General features: G+C 40.3%; 1 protein-coding gene across 3 annotated transcripts in view; it reads right to left on the reverse strand.

The window, feature by feature from the left end:
* Positions 1–20,416, reverse strand: part of LOC116043956 (la-related protein 4B) — a 57,882-nt gene that overhangs the window by 33,246 nt on the left and 4,220 nt on the right. For all 3 annotated transcript variants that reach the window (XM_031290992.2, XM_031290993.2, XM_031290991.2), the window contains exons 2-4: positions 16,983–17,116; positions 5,502–5,655; positions 645–818 (exon numbers count right to left, since the gene is read on the reverse strand). In XM_031290992.2, coding sequence (XP_031146852.1) covers positions 645–818; positions 5,502–5,655; positions 16,983–17,063 — 409 coding nt within the window. In that variant the 5' untranslated portion in view covers positions 17,064–17,116. The remainder of the gene's footprint in view (positions 1–644; positions 819–5,501; positions 5,656–16,982; positions 17,117–20,416) is intronic.

Genomic DNA, 20,416 nt, shown 5'->3' on the forward strand with positions numbered 1-20,416 from the left:
TGTATGTGGTGAAACCCTCTATGGAATTGTCATGGGTGGGGCTTTTTTGGGCCGTTCAGACCTAATCAGACTGATTGAAGCCAGATGGCGTGTCAGCTGAATGTGAGCCCTACATATATCCCTTCATCAGATGTGTTTACAATTTGCCTGAAGAAGACCCAGTAGGGTCAAAACGTTGCATCTATATTAAATACGGGAGTTTAAAGCAGTGTTGCGGATATTACACATTTTTTCTTTTTAAGTATTTTCATTTGTCCTGCACCTGCCAGAAGGTGGGATGTGCACACAACTACTTTTATAAATTGCAACACAATAAGCGCCTGGAAGTACGGTGGCTGCAATGTAAAGCAAAACTTGCGCGTGTTAAATTTGAAACCGATGATCAGATCCCAAACGATCTGAAACGATTCTAATAAAGAAACGATTCCGTTGGAATCGTAATTTATTTAACGATTCCAAGTTGAAACCGGTTCTCGATAACCAATCCTATCCCTGTCTGGGTGCCCACACGACTAACATGTATACAATGTATGGTTGGGAGCTGTGCAAAGTCTCCGGACCTTGTAGACACACGGAGAATCCCCACTCATCTGCAGCCAGCCCACAGCCGGCTCCGACAAACAACCAATCACTAACCAGCCCACCTGTGCGCCCTGGTTGCCCAGGCTCGGGGTATTCTGTGTAGGCTGGCTCGGAGCACTCCAGGGTGACGGGCGCCACGGGGGCCGGCTCGGCCAGCATTACTGGCACCGGTGGAGGCTCATCTGGGTCAGTTAGAAGGGGCTCCTTGAAAGCCTTGCCTTCACTGGCTTCATAGCCTGTGAAAATCAACAAAGGGAGGTATAATAATTACTAAAAAGGTGTACGGATAGGAAATCTCAATAGCATGACTTGTAGAGATGGCCCGATACCATTTTTTGCTTCCCGATACCGATTCTGATACCTGAACTTGCGTATTGGCCGATACCGAGTACTGATCTGATACCAGTATGTCATATATTTTATTATGTTTTAACAGCTGTATACTACTCTCTCTGCATGGATGATATGATGTATAACAGCTGTATACTACTATCCCTGTATGATGATATGATGTATAACAGCTGTATACTACTATCCCTGTATGATGATATGATGTATAACAGCTGTATACTACTATCCCTGTATGATGATATGATGTATAACAGCTGTATACTACTATCTCTGTATGGATGTGATATTATTTATATATCTTTGTTGTCAGTCTGGCTCAGGTTAAACTCTTTGTGAAACATGAACAATGAACACCACAGAACTTTCTTTTATTATTCAGTTTGACAGTCAGTTATAACAGAAAAATAACAGAAACTACTTTAATGTAGATTTTCTTTAGGGCTTTATTACGTGGTATCGGATCGGTGCATTAACTCCAGTACTTCCCGATACCGATACCAGCGTTTTAGGCAGTATCGGAGCCGATACCGATACTGATACTGGTATTGGAACATCTCTAATGACTTCGTCAAGCGAAACCGTGTTGTTCTTAAAGAGAGCAAACTAAGATCAACAGAGTGGTGAGTCTGACATAAATAGGTTGTTGTACTGACTTAAATAGGGCTGCAGAACAAACAGTTTATTCAATTAAATAAAGACAACAGGAAGTGCTGAGGAAGAGTTTAGTTTGCGGGAAATTAAAGCAGGAAACGGATCAGAAAACTGGGAGATGAAGCAGCATGACACTTATAAAACAGAGGAAATTAGAAATAAAGATCGGTCTCTGATATGAAACCGGTAAAGCATACATTTAATAAGCCATTTCATAAGCCAAATTGTTCATACAATGAGTTCAGCAACTTGTGACAATGCCACGCAAATCATTTTGTATTATGTTACTCTACACATACAATATCCATATTTATTCTGTTTTTCTGATCACATATTCTGTTAATACAATGCCTATATCTATATTATTCTTACTACTAGTATGTTACTGCTACTACATTGCACATATCTGTACATGTTGTTCATACATTGTTCATATTACATAGCCATATTTATTCTGCTCTTATTACACTGCAATATATTTCTTGTCCTGTCTATGCACCACCTGTCTATACTTGAATGTCGCGTTGCACTTTTCTGCTTTTTTTGCACTTCTGGTTGGACGCAAACTGCATTTCGCTGTCTTTGTACTTGTACACTGCACAATGGCAATAAAGTTGAATCTAATCTTGAATCTAATCTAATATATGGCCATTTCAATAAAGACTCAAAGCCAAACAACCTTCTCGCCAACGCGCAGGAAGCAATTCATTTGAACTTTTAGATTGAATTGAAATAAATAGGAAGACCTGAATATCTTGTGAGCGGCAACGGTCACCACTGCCAGTTAACACCGCACTGTTTGACTGGCAGGTAATCTCTGTGAAGTGCAGCGTGCGTCATATTAGCACACTGGTTTTTGCAGTTCGTAAACCTGCAATTACCTGCTGTGTAACTGTTTTTTTAGACATCCAAGTTAATCCTCCAGACATCCCTTCACATTCACAACAGTCTAAAAACTGCAGACATCTCTTCATGTATTCTAGAGACAACCATCTGATCTGAATAATCTTCAAGAGGATGACTTTTAAAAAGAGCAACACAAACACTGAACACAAAGTTCATACCCCCAAGCCCTGAAGTTTAATTGAGCAAATGCACACAGACACAGATTAAGACTAATCCTTAGAGGGGGAGGTATTTAAAAGGAGAATTTAGAAAGTGCACATGGATGTTATACACTTCTTATATTTTTCTTTCAAAAAATGTATTTATTATTATTTCAAAAATTATTTAATTCACTAGATTTTTAAAAGACTAAACACACAAGATATTGTCGAACACTTGACCATGTAACGTGTTGACCTTTTATTAAGATTGTCAACATTTTAGACATGGAAACAAAGTTATTTGCTACCAAAATATGGGCGATCCAAAAGAAATTGAAAACTTATGAATGTTTAAAGAAACGTGTGAGAGTGGGGATTGTAGTGAGGTTAAAATGTTGGAAGCTTCCATTTTTTTGGGCATTTTTAGGCCTTTATTTCCTCAGGAGAGCTGAAGACATGACAGGGGAGAGAGAGGGGGAATGACCTGCAGCAAAGGGCCGCAGGTCGGAGTCAAACATGGGACCGCTGCATCGAGGTGTAAACCTCATACATATACGCGCCTACTCTACCAGTTGAGCTAACCCGGCCACGGAAGCGTCCATTTTTAATGCCAGAATTCAACACATAACTCCTTTACGGTGGTGAGCAACAGATACATATACAACTCCCATCTGCAGGTGCTGTTATTTCCAACAGATATAGCTATAGTGACATTGAGTAAGGAGGAGGAACTGGCCACTTGCAGCAAAAAAAAAAAAAGTTTCCTTCCCTGACGGCAAATTCACAATTACATTACATGTCATTTAGCTGACGCTTTTTATCCAAAGAGACTTACAATGGCTACATATGTCAGAGGTCGCACACCTCTGGAGCAACTATGACTTAAGTATCTTGCTCAGGGACACATTGGTTGACGTATCGCAGTGGGAATCAAACCCAGATCTCCCACTCCAGAGGAATGTGTCACATCCACTACGCCATCACCACCCATACAATAAGTCTGTAGTGGTGAAAGGAGGACAGTATTTGAATGGCCAGACTATATTACATCTCCAGTTTTATGCAATTCATTTTCTATAAATGTCCTTGCAGACGTAGGAGAACAAACAGGCCAGGGCGTCAATCAGAGTCAAACGGAGACTAATCAATAACTTCTGTTTCACCACCATATCCTTGTTGCCTCTGCGTTGCCTATACTTGGCTGGCCACATTAAAGTGAGTAATTACAGTCATTTGTGTGAAGGGAACAGTGACTGTGATTGGAATATTCATAGCTCACACCAAATTGAGCATGAATGATTTAAGAGGCGTCTCGGCATGACGAGATAATGGACAGAGGCCGGCTGCAAAGTATAATAAGGGGTTTCCAAGTAAAGGCCAACTGTTGTTTCAACAACAACACTACTAGATTATTACGGACATATTGTATTTGCATATATGTTGGCAGATGTGACACGAACTAAGCGGTAAGCTCTCTCTTTTATACCTCAGACTATCAGACGGCACAACAAGCACTTTAAACGTGCATTTTTATAGATTCTGTACTGTATTTATGTATTGTATATTGTATTTATTGTATTGTATTTATGCTCTATTTTTTTATGGGCATTAAGGCGGGTATGAGCACTGTAATTTCCATTTTTATGGATGAAATAAACTTGACTTTGAGATGAGCAGTAAATAGGCAGCTCCTTTCAATGCCTCAACTCCACCTAACCCGTTTTTGTTTTTTGTTTTTTTACTACGAGCAGTGTTCAAGTCCAGCTGACACTTCAATTCCTTTTAGTTCTTCAAATTCAACCCCTCTCAGCATAGTAACACACAAACACCGCAAGTGCTTTAAGTTCTTACACATCTGTTACTTCCATACCAATACAACTCCAAGAAATCCAATTTTTAAAAGACCTTAAAAAGGGATATTTAAAATAACAAATCTCCCATTTTGGAGAAGCAGACAGGAGAACCGACACAGAAGCTAAAAAAATTACTGCTGTTGATGAAGGCAGCAGCTAAACATATTTTAGACACCTAAAAACTAAAAAAATAAGGTTACTAATAAGGTTACGATATATTTAGATTATTATAACCGCTTTTCCTTGCCACCAGACAGCCTTTTTTTACAGGTAACTGAAGCCACCAGGCTCCTATGTCAAAACCAGTAATTGTACCTCACATAACACAGGAGTGGATGGTCTACTGCTGCCTCGATCAGTTCGGTTTTTTGTTTGGGTTATTGTGCGACTTTCATGAATCTGAACTAACCCTTTAAAACACTAAAGTCACACAATACCACGGACAAACTAACCGGTCTCGGCGGTGGTAGATGAGCAATCCCCGTGTTCCGAGAGGTAAAATAACAGCTTCAGTTCCCTGTTGTTAAGGACTGTGACAGCAAGGTAAAGCGGTGGAAATATTCTAAATATAGCATACACTTAAACGGATACTGATTTTTTAAATGATTAGTACTCGTAAATGTTACAGTATGAAGCCAGTGCACACATCCTTGCCTGATAGGTGGCGCTAGACCGAGAGGAAGAGCTGCACAAAGAGGTCTCACTCTACTTTAAAATTGTAGCGTTGTTTTTTAACTTTTTTATTCTACCATCTGCATCTTTAATGGACGTCATGTATTCGATACTTTGACAGTCTAATAATGAGCCCATTATTAAAAAGTGGCAGGAATCTTTTTAGTGTCTTTCTAGCTTTTTAATTGCCATCTGCATCCCATTTTCATCGGTGTTTAGATTACTTCTGTTGACTTTCTACTCTCATGTGTATTGCAGATGCAGTGCATTTATATTTAGTTTAATTTGCTGAAAGGGCCAATAAAACAGCGGCCAACATATTTTGCATCCCAAATCGTTGGCTGACCTTCTGGGCCGGGGTCGGCCGAACTATCGCAGCCTTCCTTCCATGGCTGCAGGGCAGCAGTTGTGGTGTCCGCACTCCCGCTGTGGTCCAAGCTAAACATGTGGTTGGCCCATGCTTTCGCATTGGGGTTGAGGTCTGAAACCTTGGCGGATTCCTGTGAAAAGAACACATTAAATCATAGAGGTCAATGTTAGCGGACGCAAACCTGCATGATAATAAAAAAGAAAGACAAATATTCACCAAGTTATTGTACTTAATTTTTTTTAATTCATAAGAATGTACGGAGAGTGTTCTAGTAATTATATAAAAATAGAATACAATATGCAACATATTATTACACTCTACGGAAAGCTGACAAATTCACATATTGTACATTTTAACCTGCCAGTGAAATTGTGGACGAGGAAAATAGACCCCAGTGCAACAGATTTTGTATAAAAACAAGACTGACATATTGAAACCATATATGTTTTTAGTTATTTAAAGTTTGATATGATATTAACCTGCTTAAGGATCCATAACCGTTAAAACAGTTATGGGATATCACAAGTTATACTGTTGTGTATGCCCTTTTACATTTTGCCAGTGGGAATATAGTTACTTTACAATGTATTTGCATTATTTAAATTAATATTTAGACCGTTGTCCTACGTATTGTTTTTGAAAGCATTTTTAGTTCCATCAGCGTCTCTGTTGACTAGATTTTCACTCATTTCACCATGCAAGCTGAAAAAAACTGAAAAGGTGCTTCACACATTACACGTGCACAACACTGTGCTTACAAGTCGTTTTTGCTTATTTGACAATATAGCCTGTTAGAACAAGTGTTTGCAGATCGGCAAGGAAACCAGGCAGTGGCTTATTATTGCTTAACAGCAAAGAACATGTTGCCGAACTACACTTAGACAGACCGCATAATCAGGAAAACAATTAGAGCAAAATCAAAACTGAAAGTTTAAACTGACGACCCATGTAATTTCCTTTTTGCTAAGCTTACTGGCAAACACAGGGGAGAAAAAAGAGGGACTGACCGTCACTTTAACTGAATCTTTGCACGAGTAAATAAGGTACAGAAGGGCCCACGATTTTAATGAATTTTCTGACTTGAGCAACAGGAATCCTTTAATAGATGCTCATCAATCATCCCTAACACTAAATGTCAGCTGCCTGCTGGACATACTCACAGGATCAAAGCAGCAGTTGAGCATGCATGTCTCACAGGTTAACAAACTGTAACCCAGAGCCGTGGTCAGAGCCAGCGTTTCATTGAAGTCCTGAGGCAAAGCAGGCCAGGCGCTTCCTGACGGTGGGGATATAAGGCTCCACTGCATCCAATCCATGATTAACACACATAAACAGACTAAGTATCTCCACAGGCAGGCAGAGGGAGACTCTCGACCCACATTGTACGCCTTAAGCCGGGCTCCTTAAAGGGACGCTGCGACCACCGCACCTCTCTAAAATCATCCTCGTCAAACCACAAGCACTGACACTCTCCGATCTACTGGGTTGATTCAACAAATCTGATGACAGCACTGAGGCTCCACTGCCCCGGTGGGCTAGGCTGACGTTGCAGAAGCTGACTGGCTGTCTTGCTCCTGTTGAGCAGCCATCTCGGCTTTGGTTTTGTCGCCGTAGCACTGAGTCATTCTCCAGCAAAATACTGGAGCTGTGGAGGGAGTGTTGAGTTGCACACCTGAGCCTGCTCCAGTGATCCATGTGCTAAATCAACCCGGGAGGCATCACTTAAATTAAATCAGCCCTCTTGAGCCTGGGTTTAAATAGATTATTCTGCTAACGAGTCGAGTCGCTGAGGCAAAAGAAAGGCTGGGAAATCCTGCTCCTTGTTCAAGAAGCAACAGTTAAAAGAGTTAAATATAGAATTTGCCACAGAAACAAAAGAAGAAGGATTAAAAAAGGAAAAAGTTAAGGAGGTAAGACTGACTTCATACAAGATGAGCAGCAAAAGACATTGTTCCTGGGTCGTATTTCACAAACGCTGCACTTGGAGATCATTCAGGATGTGTCTGGCCAGACAGACACACATCCCCGCCCTGTGCTATTAATCCAGCCCTGCTCTAATGAAAAACTCCCACTCCTGTCCGAGCCCGCTGCCATAGAAACTGTTGCTGACATCACCGGATATGTGTTCGTTCTGGCCACCACTTGACCTTTGAAATTTTTTTTTTTTTAAATGTTCCCTTCCTTCAAAGAGGAGGAAAAGGTTATCCACTTCCCTGATTGAGGGTGTATTTTGGGAGGAGACGAGAAGATGTGATTCATCATGAAGCGCGGACAGAGACAAGTTATTGTCAGTGTCATCGTAGAGCAGCCGGTGTAGCGCTGGGTTTATTGCTCTGCCTGTCTGATCGAGGCAAGCTCACAGCAGCAGACAAAAACAGAAAGACAGCAGACACGCAAGAGTCCTTCAGGGGGAGAAGACAAAAAAAAAACAAAAAACAGCTGAATTTGGACGTATCTGTCCGTCTGCAGACCTGAGGCTCATCTTCACTCTGACAGCTGCAGAGCTGAAGGGAACAGCGGGCCAGATTGGTGCTGAGCAATCGGGAGTCAAGCGCATCACAATTACTGTAAAATGCTTCGCCCCGTGCACCATTTCCTGCTGCATTAGTCTAATTTAGCATCAACAGAAGTGGCTCAAGGTGATGAAGTTGTACCAATGCAGTCACACGACGAAAACACCACTGGCAAGCAAAGTTATGCACAACCTGTTGTGGTTACAGCAAAACGTGCATAATTAGATTCATTGTGAAAAATGCTTTCCAAAACATTCCGTTTTTTTAAGACTGCAAAAATAGATTTTTCCATTTTGGTTTATTCATTGATGTAAATAGGCTTTGTTCATGCTCATTAACGACAAGTTTCCACTAAAGGGAAAAATAATCCCACCAGTCAATCGGAGCTTTGAATGCAGGATTAAAAACGGGGGACATCATCTTTCTTCAAATCCACAAGCTACCCATCTGCATTCATGAACAAAATGCTGGGAAAATGGCCACAAAATTGGCAAATGGCATGTGTGAGATCGATACGTCTGTAAAGGTTGTTGAAAAATCGACTTTCAGAAATGACAACTCTTGTATTGGGATTTTTCTACAAGTAACGGCAGCTTTTGTGTTGACCAACAATGACATCTGGACAGATTCGTAACTTGCTGAAGTTGGCTAAAGTGCGTTATGTTCCAGCCTTACTTATTCTGTAGTAACATACAAGTGCCACAAGAAAAATGTAGCACTACATTGTAAGTACTGTATGGAAACCGTGCAATACACTGAATTTTCCACAACGCGGTCCTGCTAATGTCTTACAAGAAAATCTTTTTGAAATAATTGCTCCATCCACTGAAACTTTTAAATTTGAAACCAATACAGGAAGTGTTTGTATAACAAGCATGATGCAGTTACAGCAATTTGAAAGGGCCAATGGGAGCAAATCAGATAAAAGGAGGCATCATACTAAAATACCACTAAATATATTTATCAAACGGAGAGAATTAGAAACGAAGGCCTGTCTCTAATATAAGCCTGCATCGGTCTCTTTTTTTTTGCCTTTATTTGATAAGAAAGCTGAGATATGAAAGGGGAGAGAGGCGGGAAGACATGCAGGAAAACTGTAACAGGGCGGACCTGAACCCTGGACCTTCTGCATCAAGGACCAAACCCTTGCATATGTGCGCCCGCTCTACCAACCGAGCCAACCGGCCACAGCCTGCTTCAGTCTTAATGAATTCAGTCTATCTTGCTACCGCAAGAAGGCCTGGGGAATAATCTATTGTTCACCAATTTTAGGTAAACTCATATTGTGATATTATGTTTTCCTTTTACAAAAGTCAAAATTAATGTTTCCAGGCAGTTTGTAGTTAGAAACTCCAAAACAAAAACCGTATTTAAGGTTTAGTCTGATAAAAAAAACACGACAGTTGAAACAGTTCATCGCACTAAACTATTTTATTACTTTAATGTACTATAGTTATAGATCTGTATTGATTTTCTAGGCATATTCCCCAGCTCCATAGGCGTAATTTACAGGGGGGGATGGGGGCGTTGGAACCACCCCCAATAATCACAACTGGCCAGTACAACCCACCCCAAAAACCTTTTATTATTTCCTTTACATAAAAAAAGACATGAGCACCATAAATTGATAGAAACATTCACCAGAATGCAGAAAAAGGAAGTGTTAGAAGCTCAAAATTTAAATTTTGCCCAAAAGTGAGGATCTCAACAGCACCCCCAATGTTCAACCCAAAGTTACGCCCTTGACCAGCTCTAACTATAAGTCCACTGCTGACTTCGACAGATGTGACCAAGTTAGAAATTGATAAGATTTCACAAACTTTTTTTTTTGCACTTTGTCGGACTTCAGCACAATCTCTAAATGCTACACCGTTTTAAGATCATAGTTCTGACATAAAAAAAATAGCCCAAGGAATCAAGTTTGACATCCAACACTGCAAATATTTCACCCCATCTGTGCCGTAAATGGTTAAAAACGGATGTGTCGTGTGAAGTAGGCCTGCAGCGACGCGTCGACGTCAAAATTACGTCGACGTCGTATTTTTGCGTCGACGCTTCGCCACACACACGTGGGAGACCAAAACATTGCAGGAAACAGCAACCTCCTCACAGAATTCCCAACAAAGCCCTGCAAAAAGCCCCATGAAAAGAAGAAGTCCTAAAAAAACAGCTCACCCTTAATCATCGAGGGTATGGGAATACTTATAATATAGTCCCAAGTACTAACGTTAGCTAAATTAATTTCATGTTTGTGTAGTGTGTTGTGTAGCCTGCGCACTTAGGTGGTGCTAGCTAACTATCTTAGCTCTCCGTGCAGTTTGTTCGTGCTAGGTTAGTAGCTAACGTTAACGTTAGCTAGCTACTGGCGCCTAGGCAGCTGTGTTTAGCTAACGTTAGTTATCATCTAATGTTGGCTTGAATGGTAGCTAGCTTACAGCTGCAGAACACAGCTATCTATAGTAGCTAACGTTAGCTACTAACCTAGCACGAACAAACTGCACAGAGAGCTAAGATGCGTTGGTTAGCCTAGCACCACCAAAGTGCACAGCTGCATTAGCATGTAAACCTACAGAATAGCAGTTAAGAGAGTCAGTTTGATTATGCATCAGGTTTTATGTTGGGACTGTTATGTTGTGTTAAACACTCTCAGGAATGTCTGTACAGTGCACTGCACAGTGTTTTTCTTTTTTGCACTACAACTTGATTTTTTTGAACAAGAGAGTTATGTTGGTACTGTAAAAGAGTAAACAGGCTGGCCTTTCATTTTGTATAACAGTAAAATAATTATTTTATTTTGTGTAAAGCAGAAGATTTTTTGCTGTGCAAAATTGTTTAATAAAATATATTAAGAATTTTTTGGTATTTATTTGAGATACATTATGGTTTTTATTAATCGAGCAACAGAAAAATAATCGTTATATTAATCGTCCAATTAGTCGTTAGATTAGTCGACTAATCGATAAAATAATCGCCCGATTAATCGTTTAATAAATAATCGTTTACCCCCAGCTCTAGTGTGAAGTTTTACTTAATCAGCCATGTAAAGCTGATAAATATCAGTGTGACATAACATTAGCAGCAGCATGGGGTTGAGTTGAGCCATTTAGGTTTCTTCTGGTTTTTCAGAGCTGGACTACTGACTAAGAATGAGCAGCATTTTGTTTCTGCGCCCACATTTGGTATTACTTCCACATTCATACACAAACAAAGCATTTTTATACCTGCAAATGCCCTTTAACTAAATTCTGGCTTGGCTCTTACAGTAACGTTCCCAGATGAGGAATCTAATACCAGTTGGAGTCCTCTTTTCTTTCCAGCTTTTGTCTGTAACGGATTTCCTTCTACATGCAGGGCTGTAAATAGGTCATGTTCAAATTTCTGCTCGGTTTCTAACACATATGTGCAAAGCATATGGTGCATCATCTCTGTGTGTATGCATGTGGTGTGAATAAGGAATGAGTTGGAAAACACACGGGTTTGGTAGCGCCACATGGCTTGTGTTACCATGGCACCAGTTTGATTTGGGGCTACACTAGATTTTAATTTACTTAGAAGATTCATAACTGGATTTTACATAAGCTGTATTCTTAATTTGAATATCCACTTAGTGCTCTAAGTTCAAATATTTCCAAGTTAATATTCCATAATCAATGATTGTGCCAGTTTAATTATGTTCTACAGTCATGTAGCATTAAGTGTGCAGCAGCCTTAGCAACAGGGTTTTCTATCTTAATTCTGATGGAATTACTGACATTTTGTGTGTCTTGGTTGACGTTTCAATTTTACTTCTTGTGGTTCCAACACTGTTTTTTCATACATTACACATTTTGGAAATCTTAATAAAGTATACTGACAGCAGCAGAGCAACATGTAAAGCGACAAGTCTATAAGCAAAAAAAGTGAATATATAAAAGATAACCTGGACTGAACTACTTCTTTGCAGACGTCTTGTGCATTTTATGACTTTAAAAAAGTGTGGGGTGAAGTATTTTCTATAATGTCTCAGACTTTGTTCAGGAACCTTTACATCCTGAACTGTGTGTATTCAACCCTGGAAGCAGTATTTCGGTTCTCTGAACGCTTTTCCCACCACTAATCCCGGCTTGTAATGAGACCTACAGCCTGAGGCATTTGCCCACTGGAGTTGGCCCCTTCCTTTTCGCTGCCAATCTTCTTTCCAATCTTGAGCGTGTGTAAATGACAGTGGGGGGGGGAAAGACAGCAGGCTCTTTCCATTTCCTAATTTTGGAGCACTCCGGAATAATAACTTTTTCTTTGCCTGAAGGCCATCCGCTTATTTATAACCCATTTCCTTAGTTCCACATTCTTTCCTATTTGAAGAGGTTGATTGAAACCCATCAAGGAAACATGGAGACACATCCCTGCGCTCGCTTTGTGACAGACATAGGTTAACTTTCTCAATTCAATTCATCCTCTGTCGTGAAGCAGCAGTCGTAAATTAACATCACTACTAAAGAAAGTGTTGAGACCGAGAAAGACTTTCCTCTAAAAAACAGAAAGAAGCATGATCTCTGATCCGAGGAAGAATGATTTAAGGCGCTGGAGCTTGAAACTTAACTGCAACCAAGCCAGGGAGTGATTTGGAACCTGAACACTCCCCCCCCCCCCCCAAAGCCAGTGTTGGTGCCAAATATTGTTAAAGTAAAGTTTTTTCATCTAGTTTACGCAGCTTCTATAACTCACCACTTACTTTGGGTCTAACTTTCTTTCAGCCGTGTCTTTTCTTAGGAAACAACAAGAAATCTAAACAACAGTTTATTAAGTGGCTGGCAGATGGGGAAAGTTTACTTGTCAGTCAGAATTTACAATATTTGGCTGGAGGCTGGTGCAAAAACCCACCCTGGTGACTGTATTTAGCCCCGTCGGTCTTTCCTAAAGTGCCACATGTGCTACCATCAATCAAACCAGCAGGGTTGTGTAGCACCCTGGCAGAATCATAACCTATACAGCCTGGGCAAATGATTTGCCAAGCCTGTGGGGATGTGAAATTACTTACAAAGGGAGGTCTGTGAGAAAAGAGACACCTTAGAATGAATAGGGCTTCCTCATTGCAGTACACTTTAAACCCTAGGATGTTTTTGCTTCATTTTTACTTCTTGAATCTACAGGCTTTCCGGCACAGACACTACATTTCTTAGCTAGACATGGCAAATTTTACTCCCAAGATAGGTTTGGTTTGTCGGTGGTATGACACGTTCTAGGACAAATGTTTATAATTTGCATGCATGTCCAAGGGATTTCAATAAACGGCAAAAATACATATGTAAAAACACAGGAGAGTGTCATTCTCTCATGCCTTGCTTTATGTTGTCCAGTTGTTGTAGCCAGTTCTCAGCAGGTACTTCTTTCGGTTCACCTGCCCACAAACATCAACCACTTCCCTCCGCACCTCATAAAGACCCATTTACATCACCTCAACCTCCGAGGACTAAGTGCAGCGATGACTGCAACAAGATATCGTTTTGTCTTTGGGATGGATGACGACAGGCAGAGCACTAAACTATCAGCTCAGACGAAACGTGGGTCCTGAGGCAACATTTCTAAAAAAAAAAAAATTAAAAAAAATAGTTTCCAAAATAATAGTTACAACTCTGCTGGATGTTTCCTCTCTATTACGATGATGAAAACTATTGACTTGGGTTTAGTTATAATAGCAAATGTCTGGTGGTGCCCTTTTGTAATTCTAGACACACCCATCACAAATAGAGACGATGGATTTACATCAAAAGATGCTGTCACTAATGACTTGAGGCCACAGAATGAATATTTAACTGTGGATTATCTGGGAGGTGCAAAAGCCTCAACAGCAACAGGAACATAAGGTTACGTCTGTGATCAATGGAGCCACTACAGGCTCATGAAAAGCAAGAAATACAAAAACAGGTCATGGTTATTTAGTTAGATGAGTTGCTACTTCTCTCTGCTTCACACACTTCTCTATTATACATAATCAGTGTGGGAAATTAATAGCAGCTGAAAGCAGGCTGCGGCAGTTATCTTACTTTCCAATCTGCCGCTCGTCTGGTTACAAAAAGCAAAAATATTGATAACTTGACAAATAATATTAATAAAGCCAACTTAGATCAATGAGAAACATCTAGAAAATGGGCGGCAGAACCTGTTTGAACAAAATTCTTATTTGCAATTGATTCCTACATTTCCAAAAAGACTTTATACCAGACCGTACGTATTATAGCATGCAGGGGTGGGCGATATGATGTATACTGTGACAAAATATACGTCAACTGTCAGAGATTTTCCATAATATTCCTTAGATATCTACACTTGAATAAAATCATTATGAAGAACGTTGCAAATCCCTGAGTAGGGTTGGGTGCGCATCCGGTAGGAATCGGACCGGATTAGAATGCAAATTCCGGTTCCTCATTTCGGTTCCACTCGATGTGTCGACTGAAATATTTTCCCTCTGTTGCTCCGAAACGGACGTAAAAATATCACCCTCTCTCTGTAGTCTACCGTTAGCTAGCTACCGTAAATGTAGGCTACTTTTTAAAAAAATTTCAAGAATCGGTTTAAGTATCGGTTCCGCCTCGGAATCGTAAAAATCCAAACGATGCCCAACCCTAACCCTGAGCAGTTGTTATATTGGATTTTTGTAAGAATTTGCATTAATGGCATTTCATTTAAAAATATTTTGGCAATTTACAACAATTTAAACTGGGCTTGTGACACCACAACATTTACATTTTATCTACATTGCTGTAGATTAAACTACCCAACATAACCGTAAAATGCAACATACACAATGCAGCAGTAATATTACATAATATACATTTATGTGTTGTGTTTACTTTCTATTGATATACAAAATATGAAGTCAAATTTTAAGACTCCCAGTTTTCAAACTACAAGGAAAAGTTTCTGTTTATCTGTCAGTGGTAAACATATTCCAATTCAAAAAGATGTTCAAAGACATTATATTCCAGAGGTACAGAGAAACAGTGCAATTAATAACCTGGGCTTATATTGAACAATTTGTGGTATGTGTATAATTATTGTTGTGTATGGGTAAATATATTAATGTGAATAGAACTTCTGACAATATATTTTCATTGATTACAGATCTATTATCTCTATAGCCTTATTATTTTGTAGCTAACTCATTTAATATGATAGAAAGGGTACAAAAGGGGTAGGAGTACATCAGTTTGACTTCTTCCTACTCCTTTTTGCATGTGTAAATAGATGTCTTTAAGTACTGGAAATTATGGAGTTTTATTTTTTATTACTATTGTTTTCTGAGGTTTTATTTTATTTACATGTTCAAAATAAAAGATATCAATCAATCAATCCATTTTTTTGTTCAATGGATAACCTGCTGCTGTAAGGTAAGATAAACATGCACAACAAGTGAGTCTCAATGAATGCCAACAGCTCAATTTGAACCAAGAAAGAAGTATGGTCAATAGTGCAAAACTTACAAGGCAACAAGTTGCATTTAACAAAACATTTTATTGTACAATATGTCTAGGGAGAGGGTGGATAGGTTTTTCATTTAATGGGCAATCTTCAAAGAAAATTTGACCTCTTACTGAGAGAGATAGATGGCATAAAGCAGGCCAGAAAACTTCAACAGCAAGTCTGTTTTCATAGGCATACTACGCTATCGGGCAAGGACAAGGCCGAAACTTGGATGTCACGGATGAGGTATTCACACCTCACCCCCGCAGCCGAGCACTCATGTTCACACAGCCACGGTCTTCCACTCCTGTTGTTGTTAGTGCTAGATCCGGCCCTGCAGTCAGAACTTTCACTGACAAACCTCAGACACCACCCACATCCCCACCCACACACACACACACACATCCCCACACACACACACACCCCCACACACACACATACACATCCACACACACACATACACATCCACACACACACACACACACACACACACACACACACACACACACACACACGCGCGGTTGGTCTCTAAAGCTTTCACATCAGCTCTGCAACTGAAAAAAATGTGAAGTAATAAGCTACTTGCACAACGCTCTTTTTACTACGATCATCCACATTCATGTTGCTGACACAATCATGAGTCATTGATGCATTGCCTAAAAAACAATGCGAGTAATGACTATAAATTATTAATTAACCAAGAAAAAACCTTTGTAGATACAAAGCTAGCCACGTCATCTAGTCGAGCAAGCTACCATTCATTGCAACAATTAACAACTTTAACAAGAACTGTAATAACGGAAGATAAACTTTGTATGCCAACAAACGCCAATAACTGCAATTAATGTAAGGCAATGTTGAGCGTAATGTTGAGTAACTAACATCTAGTTATGTTACCATTAGCTTGGGAAGTGTTGCTAACTGCAATTGTAATCCAACTACAGTAGTTACTTCACAATAAAAAATGAACTTAAACTGGCTACACAAGAGCCACGCATGAGCCCAACACCCATATCATATCTATTTTCAAACTTCCTGACATCTAATTCCTTCAGTTTCAAATCGGGTCCTCGCAACCGTCTGTGCTCGCGTCCTAAATATAAAATAGCATATACCATGATGAAGGATTTTATCCATATTACCCAACCGTAATGGGAAACGCTCCAATACAACATATTACTGAGTCATTATTTGTTAATCTACTCATTTGTTTATGATTGATGTTTGTACTGCCAGCCATTTCCATGACAGTATTGGAGGGAATGATTCACTATAATGTTATTCTTATTTATGACAGTCTCATTTATCACTACAATTAGATTTTTGCTCCCCATTTGTTGTGATATTTCACACTTTTCTAATACATTTCTACAACTAAAACTTCTAAACCTTTTGGGGATTTTCATGGTCACTGGAAAGACTTAAATGTATTAAGATGCATACAAATTTCGGCAGCACAACATGTAAAAAAAAACATGCATCTGTGTATGTAAAAACTCACCAAATGAGAGTTCTCTTTTGCCTCTTGTACTTGCTGCACCTGTGGTCCGGCTACAACTTTCGTGTCCTGGTCAGAAGTCATGAGCCGTCTGCTTCTTGGCTCCTCAGGGAGAAGTCTCTGTGTCACCAAGTAAGCTACAGGGGGGGGGAGGCAGAGGGGACAAACAAGTTAGATTCAAGAATGGGTGTTTATCACACAACTGTGGCTTAATATCAGTTGTTACACGTGTACGATGAAAAAGGCCAGGGGGGCAGTGTCCGATAGTTACTTTATAAAAGCCTGTCGGGGACTGGTGAACTTTAAAATATAAAAACAAAACTGGGCGCCGGGTTAGCTCAATTGGTAGAGCAGGCGCACATATATAGAGGTTTACACCTCGACGCAGCGGTCCCGGGTTCGACTCCGACCCGCGGCCCTTTGCAGCATGTCATCCCCATGTCATGCCCTCTCTCTCCCCCCTTTCATTTCTTCAGCTATCCTGTCAATAAAGGCCGAAAAAAGGCCCAAAAAATAATCTAAAAAAAGAAGAAAGAACTCTCATATGTGTGTGTGTGTGTGTGTGTGTGTGTGTGTGTGTGTGTGTGTGTGTGTGTGTATGTATATATATATATATATATATATATATATATATATATATATATATATATATATATATATATATATATATATATATATATATATATATATATATATATATATATATATCAAACTTCCATGTTGCCCGGGACTCTTGGGGATTTATCTAAACACAAATTCTACTGGCACTCTCTTGCCAAAACACCGAAACAATACTTCTAAAAAAGGAAACGTTCAAACCAATGTGACAAGGAAATGTGAAAAGTAATCTCTTGCTAACACAATGGTCTGACTCATTCGCCAAGCTGGAGGAGAGACAGGTTTAACAGATATTAAAGGGCTATAAACTGGAACAACCAAACCAACAGTGTTGCACCGGCACAACCGTCACTTAAAGTTCACACGGGTTGAAAAATATGTCGCCTGAGGATACCGCTCACTGGTTTACAGTAACTCAGAACACGTTTCACGTAATACAAAGTGAAAAGAAAAACAAACCGACTGGGATTAACTCGGACTTGATCAAGAACACACCAAATGGTTAGTAAAGAAAATAATCTGTGGGTTATTCAATAACAAAAATAACTGCTGGTTGTGGCCCTAGTGAGGAGCCTGCAACAACTGGCTTTGCTGATTCAAGAAAAGCGGTTTAATAGGAGATCAAAATTTGATTAAATTGAATTCACTCGCTGTCAATCAGCCCTGTAATTGCTTCAGCACAGCCGACTATCCGCTCCACACCTCGGTTAGTAAGGGTGTAGTCTATATCCACGGCGTTCCACTTCTGGGATTGCTCTGTTGCCGCTGGAAAATCCGCCAGATTTCAGTCATTTAGGCCGGATATCCGTTGCCTTGGGCTTCCTTTGTGTTGGCGTTTTAACTATATTAGCTTTAGCCTGGCTGGTAGCAGCTTTCTACGGTGAAAAATGATTGTCGTGATTACGTTGCATTAATCAGGCGATTTAGTTTCTCTTTGCAGCGAACATAAAACACTGACTTCTGTAGCTTCACTACCCATGGAAAACATGTGCATCACAAGCTCAGTTTCCATCCACTTGTCAATCGAATTATCTGAAGTTTGGTAAAAAAACTCATGCCAATAAAGCTGGTGAAAGTGTGTTTCCATCCAACGGCTTTAAAGCGAATAAAAACCTGTGCGTAATGACGTCACATGCTGTTTTGCGGGCAAATTGGTATATCGAATTGATTGGAGACATTTTAAGGTGTTTCCGTTCATTTTCGCACTGAATCGCTCAACATTCAAGCTAACATTTGCGAACAAAGTTTTGCCAGACAAAATGGATCGCGCCATCTACCAACAAATGATCAATATTGCACAAGTTGTAATAGTGCTTATGTGCCAGCTGATAGCGACATATCACGCTATAATAAGAAAACGACGCTATCAACACATTGCTGTGATGATGCAGATGCACGTAAATGCCCGACGACAACGGAGGCGGCCTGTGGTGTGGGAACGACAGCGTTATATTTTGCTCGTAAATTAAATTCAAAAAGTCTCTTGTCTCCTCGTTCGTCCAATTCCATCTGTCTTTGTTGACACCCGCCATGTGTGCAAACAGAGCGGAAATACTGGGTGGAAATTAACTACAACTTCTTCGTTTCGTGGCGGGTTGCAACCATAAAATGACCTAAAACTTAATCGCAATTCATTATTTATTCGGCAAATAACGTTTCCATCAGCGTTTATCACAAAAGCCGTATATCGATCAAGATAAAATCCGATGAGACCAAACGTATTTCCTTTGAGTCGATATTCATGAAATTCAATCGAATTTTACTGTTTCCATAAGGCATTTTTCATTCAATAGCACTTGATTCGGATAAAAACGTGTGGATGGAAACACAGCTACTGTGTCAGTGGCAGCTGCCGCTTACGGTACTTTTCTACACACGGAGAGCCTCACATTGCCCTAACAAACCCCGTCGGACTAACGTTCCGTCACATACACACGCTGCCCACATGGCCACCTGTCTTACCGTGGATTTCCACAGGATGCAGAACGTCTGCGGACCGGCTCCGCTGCAGAACGGCTGCGTGCGTCCGTCCGTCAATACCCACCAGGTCCGGATTTGTTACGTAACGGCTGCGGCCAGCCGACCACGAGATCTCGCAAGTTCACGTATGTTTGCGCGATATAACAGGATGTAGTTTCTATAAACACAGGTTGCTATGCCATTTTTAGACTAGACTTGTATGCAATATAATATCTGACCTTTGTTTTCAACTACATTCAGGGGTTAAAGTGAAAAAAATCCTGAGCCTGAACTTTTTTCGGGGGTGGGGAGAAACTGCACAGACGGACTTGTCTTTAATGGCACCATTTACTTTCAAGTATTACGGCTGTATGTTAAAATTGTAACTGAAATACGTAAATAATGTAAAATAAATAAAATATGAGATGCCATGAGTGTTCATGTAACTCGCATGTTGATTTGAAAGCGACAGGCTAGTTAACGCTTTGTTGTCTTCTGCTAGTTTTCTACACAGGGTGACCAGTGGCTGCCAAATTGTGAATGACAAATCACGTTCCGCAATAAATGTGCACAAACACATTTTTAAGTCGCAGACACGGTCAGTCACAGACAACGGTGCGTCAGCTGTTAACAGTTGCTCCCGGCAACGTCGTGGTTAAGTTGAGTGCACGGGCAGCGGCTCTATGACCGGGGCCTAACTCATGACGAGCAAGCACTTTCTTTACCGCTGCTGGCATATAGTAGCTTCCTCGAGCAAAACGTGCAGAAACAAGCACCGGGCTCTCCCAGTTTCTGGCACCAACTGCCAAAAGGCTCGCCGTCTCTACCTACTTATTCTATCCACGCCCAGTGCCATTTCT

The sequence above is a fragment of the Sander lucioperca genome, chromosome 9 (assembly GCF_008315115.2).
Source record: "Sander lucioperca isolate FBNREF2018 chromosome 9, SLUC_FBN_1.2, whole genome shotgun sequence".
In the NCBI taxonomy this organism is placed as follows: domain Eukaryota; kingdom Metazoa; phylum Chordata; class Actinopteri; order Perciformes; family Percidae; genus Sander; species Sander lucioperca.